This window comes from Aotus nancymaae, unplaced genomic scaffold (assembly GCF_030222135.1).
Source record: "Aotus nancymaae isolate 86718 unplaced genomic scaffold, 86718_ANA_hifiasm-v0.15.2.pri h1tg000028l, whole genome shotgun sequence".
In the NCBI taxonomy this organism is placed as follows: Eukaryota; Metazoa; Chordata; class Mammalia; order Primates; family Aotidae; genus Aotus; species Aotus nancymaae.
The window spans coordinates 38,445,388-38,454,986 of record NW_026988441.1 but is presented as its reverse complement, the minus strand read 5'-3'; the positions used below and the strand labels follow the sequence as shown (position 1 = coordinate 38,454,986).

At 54.5% G+C, this 9,599-nt stretch overlaps 1 protein-coding gene across 1 annotated transcript; it reads right to left on the bottom strand.

The window, feature by feature from the left end:
* Positions 1–4,368: 4,368 nt before the first annotated feature.
* LOC135276672 (4-galactosyl-N-acetylglucosaminide 3-alpha-L-fucosyltransferase FUT5) lies at positions 4,369–5,472 on the bottom strand. Its single transcript, XM_064380732.1, has one exon. The coding sequence runs from the start codon at positions 5,470–5,472 to the stop codon at positions 4,369–4,371; it is 1,104 nt and encodes a 367-aa protein (XP_064236802.1).
* Positions 5,473–9,599: the final 4,127 nt, after the last annotated feature.

The window sequence follows — 9,599 nt, the reverse complement described above, 5'->3', positions numbered from 1 at the left end:
GCTGCTGGCTGGGGTCCCCGCCCACCCCCGCAGTCTCCTGACCGAGGTTTGGGGTGCTGGATTCCTCCACCGTTTGGGCTGACTCAGACTGGCCTCCGCAGAGAGGCTGGAGTTCTCAGATGCTCCAGAAGCCCAAGTGACGCTTGCTCTGAGCCTCAGCTCCCCCATCCTAGATGGCCTGGCCTCAGAGAGAGGAGAGTTGTTCAGCCCAGGACACACACGGGGGTCTGCCGCCCCGAAGCTCCCCTGCCGCTGTGTATATGTGTGTGTGAGTGTTGTTCACCCTCCAGGGCCTCCTGGGACCTCGGCCTTCCTGTGCCCCACGCAGATCCAAAGTCCCCGCCACAGGCCGACGGCCCAGCCCGCCAGGGAGTTGGAACATAAATAAACAGAGAAGCCCCTGCAGTCCCCGGGGGCCGCATTCTCATCAGGGCCGCACACCGGCTGGGGGTCTGTCACACACACACAAGGCACAGGGACTGCACAAGGGTTGAGCAGGCAGGACCCATGACCCTACATGGGCTGTATGGGCTTCTGGAGAGGGGAATGGGGGCCACACTGCACGAGGAGACTGAGGTCCAGCTCAACCTGCTTCCCCAGCGACTCCTCATCTGCAGTTCCCACTCTGTGGGCTTCTGGGGAGGAAGAAGGCGGAGTTGAAGTTAGTAGAGGGAGGTGGAGCCACTCTGGATGAAGAGACTGAGGGTCCATGTGGACCCAGTGAGAGAAGTGCACACTCAAAAAGGGACACTCGTTTTCTCTTCTTTGTCTAAACTGTCACCCAGGCTGGAGTGCAGTGGTGCAATCACTGCTGACCGCAACCTCCGCCTCCCAGGTTCAAGTGATTCTTGTGTCTTAGCCACTAGATAGCTGGGATTACAGGCACCCACCACCAAGCCTAGCTTGTTTGTTTTTTTGTGTGTGTTTCTTTTTTTGAGACAGAGTCTCACTCTGTTGCCAGGCTGGACGGCAGTGGCGCGATCTTGGCTCACTGCAACCTCTGACTCCCTGGCTCAAGCGATTCTCCTGTCACAGCCTCCTGAGTAGCTGGGATTACAGGCACCTGCCACCACGCCCAGCTAATTTTTGTATTTTTAGTAGAGACGGGGTTTCACCATGTTGGCCAGTATGGTCTCAATCTGACCTCATGATCTGCCCGCTTCGGCCTCCCAAAGTGCTGGGATTCCCGACGCGAGCCTCTGTGTCCTTCCTGGCTAAATTGTTTTTTGTATTTTTAGTAGAGATGCGGTTTCACCACATTGGCCGGCTGGTCTTAAACTGCTCAGGTGATCCTCCCGCCTCAGCTTCCCAAAGTGCTGGGATTACAGGTGTGAACCACCATGTCCAGCCTGAGAGGAACACTCTCAAAGTCACTTCTCATTCGCAAAAGCACACTGCATCACACCTATGGTCACAGACACACACTCAGAGTGCACAGGTAGCCTGAGTCGCCATCCTGTTCATCACACCTGCAGACACACTTGTGTCCATGCACAGCCCTGCAGCAGCCACACAGCGAGAGACCCACATAGACACAGAGAGCCTTGCACACTCAGAGAGGGGCCCTGAACTGTCCCACATGCGAAGGTACACACCAGGGCAAGACGCGGTGGCTCATGCCTGTAATCTCCGCCTTTTGGGAGGTTGAGGCCGGACAATTGCTTGAAGCCGGGAGTTCAAGATCAGCCTGGACAACATAGCGAGACCCCCGTGATGGTGCATGCTTCCAGTCCCAGCTACTTGGGAGGCTGAAGTAGGATGATCGCTTGAGCCCAGGAGTTCCAGGTTGCAGTGAGCCGTGATCATGACACTGCACTCCCATCTGTCTCTAAAACAATAAATAAATAAATAAATAGTAAAAAACACACTCTTAGGCCGGTCACAGTGGCTCATGCTTGTAATCTCAGCACTTTGGGAGGCCAAGGTGGGTGGATCACTTGAGGTCAGGAGTTTGAGACCAGCCTAGCCAACATGGTGAAACCCCATCTCTACTAAAACCACAAAAATTAGCCAGGCGTGGTAGGGCACATCTGTAACCCCAGCTACTTGGGAGGCTGAGGCAGGAGAACTGATTGAACCCGGGAGGTGGAGGTTGCAGTGAGTCAAGATCGTGCCACTGCACTCCAGCCTGGGCAACAGAACAAGATTCCATCTAAACAAAAAACACAAACAAAACAAAAAGCGACATACACTCCCAGGGCCTTCACGTTCAGTCTCACACTTGGAATAATCACCACACGAATACACATGCACACACAGTCACACCCACAGTGATGTGTTCCTGGCGGCCATACACTGAGTGTCGCCCCAGCCACGTGCACCCGCATGCTGAAGGTCACTGACACACCCACCCCCCTTTTTCTCGGGGAGCTTCTGCCCTTCTCTGTCCTGTCCTTAACACCTCGGCTGACTTAACTGGCCCCACCTGGCACTGCGTCTGGGTGGGAAAGTTCCCCTTGTCCCAGCCAGGTCCCACTTTGTCCCCTAGACAGCTGGGACCCCACTCCCCACCCACACTGGGCCTTCCTCACCCCACTCTGTCAGAGCCCACCCCAAGGAAGCAGCTGGAGATGCATCTCCCAGGGCTCAGACACCTGCCCCCAGGGCCATAGAAAGGTCTAGAACAGGCTGGGCGCGGTGGCTCAGGCCTGTAATCCCAGCACTTTGGGAGGCCAAGGCGGGTGGATCACCTGAGGTCAGGAGTACGAGACCAGTCTGACCAATATGGTGAAACCCCATCTCAAAAAAAAAAAAAGAAAGGTCTAGAACAGACAGATCTAGAAGCACCTGGAGATGCATCTCCCAGGGCTCCGACACCTGCCCCCGGGGCCATAGAAACTTCTATCTCTGGACACTTGGGACCGGATCACTGTTGGTTGGGGGGGCATCTTATGGATCATAGGGGGTTGAGAGTAATCTGGCCTCTCCCACTAGGTGACCTCATCCCCTTCCCGCACTTCGATGGCCACAAATATCTCCAGACCTTGCTGAGTGTCCTGGGGGTAGAATCACCCTGGGGAGACAACCACTGTCCTAGAATGAGGAGAACGCATCATCAGTTTGCTTTTCTGTTTTTCTTCTGAGATGGAGTCTTGCTCACATCTCCCAGGCTAGAGTGCAACGGCGAGATCTCAGCTACTGCAACCGCTGACTCCCGGATTCAAGCAATTCTCCTCCCTCAGCCTCCTGAGTAGCTGGGATTACAGGTGCCTGTCACCGTGCCCAGCTAATTTTGTATTTTTAGTAGAGATGGGGTTTCACCTTTTTGGCCAGGCTGGTCTCAAACTCCTGGCCTTGTGATCCACCTGTCTCGGCCTGCCAAAGTGCTGGGATTACAAGCATGAGTAACCACACCTGTCTCTTTTTTTTTTGAGATGGAGTCTGGCTCATGTTGCCCAGGCTAGAGTGCAATGGCAAAATCTTGGCTCACTGCAACCTCTGACTGCCAGGTACAAGCAGTTCTCCTGCCTCAGCCTCCCAAGTAGCTGGGATTACAGGCACTTGCCACCACGCCTGGCTAATTTTTGTATTTTTAGAAAGATGGGGTTTCACCATGTTGGCCAGGCTGGTCTTGAACTCCTGACCTCAGGTGATCCACCAGCCTCAGTCTCCCAAAGTGCTGGGGTTACAGGCATGAGCCACCACGCCCGGCCACCTCATCGGTTTTCCTTGCAGTATGACATCTGGAAAGGGTACAGTCATTGTCTCTCTGCACCCCTCCCAGGCGGTTAACAACATCACAAACAAATCAGCCGGAACTCTCCCTCGTGGATGGGGCCCCAAGGGTGCCAGTTCCCAGGGCCCAGTGCCTTCTAGGGTGAGGTCCCCAGGAGGTGAGATGCAGTGTGGCAAGGCCTCTGGGGGCAGGTCCCAGTGGGTAAAGTCCCCGACAGCCAAGATCCCCAGCAGGCGAGGTCACCAACAGCTGAGGTCCCCAGCAGGTGAGGTCCCCAGCAGGTGAGGTCCTCAGCAGGCCAGGCTTCCACAAGGGATGCTCCTGGAAGCAGTGAAGCATGTAAGGTCCCAGGTAAGTGACATGCCTGGCCACCAAAGGCTCCAGCAGGTGAAGCCCCAGGCAGGTGAGGCCACAGCCAGGTGAGGCCCCAGGCAGGTGAGGTGCCAGGCAGGTGAGGTCCCAGGCAGGTGAGGTCCCAGGCAGGTGAGGCCCCAGGTAGGTGAGGTCCCAGGCTGGTGAGGCCCCAGGTAGGTGAGGTCCCAGGGAAGTGAGCCCAGTAGATGAGGCCCCAGCAGAGAAGGCCCCAGGTAGGTAAATCCCCAGATTAGTGAGTCCCTAGGTGGGTGAGGTCCCACTCAGGTGAGGCCCCAGGAAAATGCGGTCCCCGGCAGCCCAGGCCCCACGCCGGCCTCTCAGGTGAACCAAGCCGCTATGCTGCGCACCGTCTGGTACCTGGGTTCCTGCTGCAGCTTCCAGCAGGCCTGGCAGAAACCCAGTGCCCAGCTGAAGAAGCGAGGCCGCAGCGTCTCCCGCCAGTGAAAGTAGCGCAGGTAGCGGGTGTGGTCCTCGTCCAGCTCCTGCAGGTACCGGGCCAGGTCCTTGGGGCTCTGGAAGTCGTCCACGTGGATGAAGGCGTCGGGCGGCAGGAACTTCTCGTAGTTGCTCCTGCTGGGGCCCAGCACCACGGGCACGGCCCAGGCCTCCAGGGCGTTCCTCCACAGCTTCTCGGTGATGTAGTCGGGGTGCAAGGAGTTCTCGAAGGCCAGGTAGAACTTGTACCGGGACAGCGTCTCCAGCATGGTCCCCCGGGGCAGCGGCCTGTGGGAGCTCCCGTACACGTCCACCTTGACGTGGGCCTGCAGGGTCTGGTAGTAACGCACCCTGGCGGACTGTGGCCTCCAGTTGGACACCGCCCAGGCCACCAGCTGGGTCTTGGCCGAGAGGTTGAGCGGTGGGTGGGCAGGCTGGCCGGACCACGGCTCCAGCCAGCCGTAGGGTGTGAAGATGTCGGAGTCGCTGCGGTAGGACATGGTGAGGTTGAAGTATCCGTCCAGGGCTTGCAGGTGCCAGCAGTGGCTGGGGGACTCCATGCTGAACCAGACCCAGCGCTGCCCCTGCGGCCTCGGGGAGCGTGGGAGCTGGGCCCTGGGGTCGGACATGATGTCCCGGTGGTGCACGATGACCGCGTCTGCCTGTGGGTACACCTCGCGGTCGGCAGTGATGTGGCAGTCAGCCGTGCCGGGCACCATCTCTGAGCAGCGGGGCAGAGCCACGGGTTTGTTAAAAGGCCACGTCCACAGCAGGATCAGGAGGGTGGGGCGGGCTGGGGTCCCCGTGCTGTCCTGGCAGTGGGACCTATTGGGAGCCCCAGTGACAGGTTCCACTGCCATGAGGGACCCAGTGGCATCGCCTCGGGACACACGCAGGTAGGAGAAGAAACATACAGCCACCAGCAGCTGAAATAGCAGCCCGGCCAGACAGTGGCGCCACGGCCATCTTGGCTTGGTGGGGCCCATGGGTCAGAACAGCTGGGACGAGAGGAGAGAGGAGTGAGGGCCATTAAGGACAATCGCCCACTTCCTGGCCAAGCATCCTGAGAGAAACTGGTGCAATTTGTGACACAGCTCGTAATAAATGCCCCCAGTGCCCCTGAGTTGGGGATTGAATGTATGGTTCTGACAGGGAAAGGGTACAATGGGATTGGGTTTTGCAGGTAATAGAAGAGTTCTCCAGCTAAGGCAGGAGTTGACGGAAAGAGTGTCCCTTGGATGAGGAAAGAGCCAGTGCCAAAGCCTGGCATGGTGACACCTGAGCAGTTTGCAAATAAAAGGAAGTGCTCAGGGCTGCCGGTCTAGGCTTGATTGTCTACTCACTTGGTGCTTCAATCAACAAACACTCAAAGATAACCCCTCTGGCCCTCAGACACCCCATCCCTATCCTAGGGGAGAGGCCGAGGCTTGGGGAGAGGTGGGAAAGATAGGAGGGAGAATGGGCAGGTGTGAAGACTCGGGCAGCAGGGACTGACCAGGCAGTTAGTGGGGGGACCGGGGACCCGAGGGAGGAGCAAGCTTGTGGCGAAGACCTGGAGCCCAGCACAGAACTGGAGGGAGCCCAGGACCCACAGAGTGGAGGCACTGGTTCTGGGAAGACTGAAAAGAAAAACCTTCAAAGAGGCTAAGAGGGCGATTGGAGGAGGAGGAGGGAACCTGAGCCATGCTTTGTGATGGGTGAGGTGAGGCTTGGAGGCCAGGGTGGGCTGTTTACAATTTCAAATGTAAGTCTAAAAACTGAACAGTACATTAAAGAAAATTTATAGCCCGAGTCGGGGGGCTCATGCCTGTAATCCCAGCACTTTGGGAGGCCAAGGCAGGTGGATCATCTGAGGTGAGGAGTCTGAGACCAGCCTGGCCAACATGGAGCGAAACTCCGTCTCTACTAAAAACAGAAAAATTAACCAGGCGTAGTGTTGGCGCCTGTAGTTCCAGCTACTTGGGAGGCTGAGGCAGGAGAATCACTTGAATTGAGCCAAGATCACATCACCGAACTCCAGCCTGGGTGACAGAATGAGACTGTCTCAAAAAAATAATAGTAATAAATTTATAACATGGTGTCTCAAAAAATAATAATACATTTATAACAAAGTGTCTTCCTCTGTCCCCAGGCTGGAGTGCAGTAAAACATGATCTCAGCTCACTGCAGCATCGGCCTCCCAGACTCAAATAATCCTCCCACCTCAGCCTCCAGAGTAGCTCGGACTATAGGCACACACCACCATGCCCGGCTAATTTTCTTTATTTACTTACTTTTGAGACAGAGTTTCACTCTGTTGCCTTGGCTGACTGCAACCTCTGCCTCCCAGGTTCAAGTGGTTCTCTTGCCTCAGCCTCCTGAGTAACTGGGATTACAGGTGGGTGCCACCATGCCTGGCTAATTTTTATATTTTTTAGTAGAGACAGGGTTTCACCATGTTGGCCAGACTGGTCTTGAACTCCTGATCTCAAATGATCTGCCCGCCTCAGCCTCCCAAAGTGCTGGGATTACAGGTGTGAGCCACCTCACCTGACCTAAATAAAACTTTTTTCCCCACCAAACACAACAGTATCGTTTTGGTAGAAACCTATGTCACCAACGCCACGGAAAATGTAGTGCCTACATAGAGACGTGTTTATGGTGACCAATTCCGATATGATTGTTATTTCTCAGGATGAAAGAAAGGATGTGAAGTAGAAATAAAATATATCATTAAAATTAAATTGGCCAGGCGCAGTGGCTAAATTTTGTATTTTTAGTACACAGTTTCACCATGTTGGCCAGGCTGGTCTCAAACTCCTAACCTCAGGTGATCTGCCTGCCTCAGCCTCCCAAAGTGCTGGGGTGACAGGCGTAAGCCGCCACACCGGCCCATTGAGGCTTTTTTTTTTTTGAGACAGAGTTTCACTTTTGTTGTCCAGGCTGGAGTGCAATGCTGCGATTTCAGCGTGAGCCACCGTACCTGGCCAATTGAATTTTAATGATGTATTTTATTTCACCCAATACATTCAAAGCGTTATTTCAACATGTAATTAATGCAGAAAATCATTAATGATCTCATACACATAAGGAGCAAAAGAAAATTATTAATGAGCTACTTTACCTGTAATCCCAGCTAATTGGGAGGCTGAGGCAGGAGAATCACTTGAACCTGGGAGGCGGAGATTGCAGTGAGCCACAAGAACGAAACTCAGTCTAAAAAAAAAAGGCCTAAATGGTGACTTTTATGTTACACATATATATATATATGTATGTATATGTGGAATTACAATGAAAAAATAATATAACATGCCAAAACCATTGACTTATGGATTTGTACACCTTACCTGAGCTCACTGTAAGGTATGTGAATTACATCCCGATGAAGCTGTTTTTTTTTTAATTTTTTTTTTTTGCTGTTTTTTGAGAATATACCAAGCAAGAAGCTGTTTTATTTGTTTTGAGGACGGGACACCCTGGGTCACCTGATCGCAGATGCAGTGGTTGGACAGAGCCTGGCTTTACCCCAGGTACACTTACTCCTTCCTTCTGCTACCTGGTCTGGCCTCTGCCACGTCCTGAGAATCCAGCTGGCACTGTGTCCTCAGCCTCCCTCGGAGGCGCTCTCACCCTGGGCACACTGCCCCCGCTGCCCGGGGAGAGAGTCTTGGGGCATCTTCATTCCCAGCCCAGAACGCGTGGAAAGGCCTCCTGGCTCCATCTGTCCTCCCCTTGGCCCCGGTCTCGTTTGCTGTGATTCAGGATTTAGCTGAGTGGGCACGAAATCCCCTGAGGAGGGTCCGCAGGCTGTGTGGTGGCCTGGAATGTGGCCAGCAGCCCCTAGTCACAGCCAGGGGTCTTTCTGGGTGCTGTGTGTAGCAGGATGGAGGAGGGGGTGGAAGGTTCTGGCTGATTTGCCAAACCAGGTGGAACTGGGCATTCTTCTAAAAAAAATATCTTGGGTTCAACTTGGGTGGAACCTCAGCCCTGACCAGCCCTGAATCACCCATTTCCCCCAGTTTCCCCCAGTCTACCCTTCTTTTTTTTTTTTTTGAATTGGGATGGAGGCTCCCTCTGTCACCCAGGCTGCAGTGCAGTGATGTGATCTCAGTTCACTGCAACCTCCACCTCGCAGGTTCAAGCGATTCTCCCACCTCGGCCTCCCAAAGTGCTGGGATTACTCACAGCATGAGCTACCACACCTGTCCCCAGTCTTCCCTTCTAAAGGTCGTTAACAAACACTTCACAATCTCCTAAGAGGAGCCGCCGTGAAACCAGGGCCCATGTAATTCCATGTTGCTATCAATTGCTTTATAAAAATTGACCTGTGCCGAGGCTCCAGGGCCCAGTGGTGCAAAGCAGGAACTGGTTAAAGTTCAGCCTCCTTCCCACTCCTGGCTGGGACTGTCCCCGGAGGGCCTGTGTTTTGAGTCTCTTTCCAGAACCTTGGCGTGAGCTTGGGACTTGGCCTCTGGGTCCCTTTTTGTCACAATCAGGTCACCTGGTGGGATTTCCACTCTGCACTGCAAGGATAAGACCAACTTGGCCCAACGAAGAAAGCAGGCGACCACTGTGTCATTTTGAAATAGCTTCATCCGCCGGGCGTGGTGGCTCACGCCTGTCATCCCAGTACTTTGGGAGGCCGAGGCGGGCAGATCACCTGAGGTCAGGAGTTCGAGACCAGCCTGGGAAACAAGATGAAACTCCCGTCTCTACTAAAATTACAAAAACTAGCTGGGTGTGGTAGCAGGTGCCTGTAATCCCAGGTACTCAGGAGGCTGAGGCATGAGAATTGCTTGAACCCAGGAGGCAAAGGCTTCAGTGAGCTGAGACTGAGCCACTGCTCGCCAGCCTGGGCAACACAGCAAGAGACTCCCTCACAAAAAACGCAAAACCACCAATATTTCCTGAGCACTTACTAAGTGCCAGGCCGGGCACTCCCGCAAGGAACTGGTGGGTGAGTCACACAACACACAATCCTTATAAGGGAACAATTAAAATTGTGGCCTTCTGGCCAGGCGTGGCGGCTCACACCTGTAATCCCAGCACTTTGGGAGGCTGAGGCGGGTGGATCACCTGAGCTGAGGAGTTCAAGACCAGCCTGACCAATGTGGTGAAACCCCATCTCTACTAA

What these genes read in the sequence shown, in the direction of transcription:
- LOC135276672 (XM_064380732.1), bottom strand. Translation starts at nt 5,472, where the DNA reads ATGGGCCCCACCAAGCCAAGATGGCCGTGGCGCCACTGTCTGGCCGGG.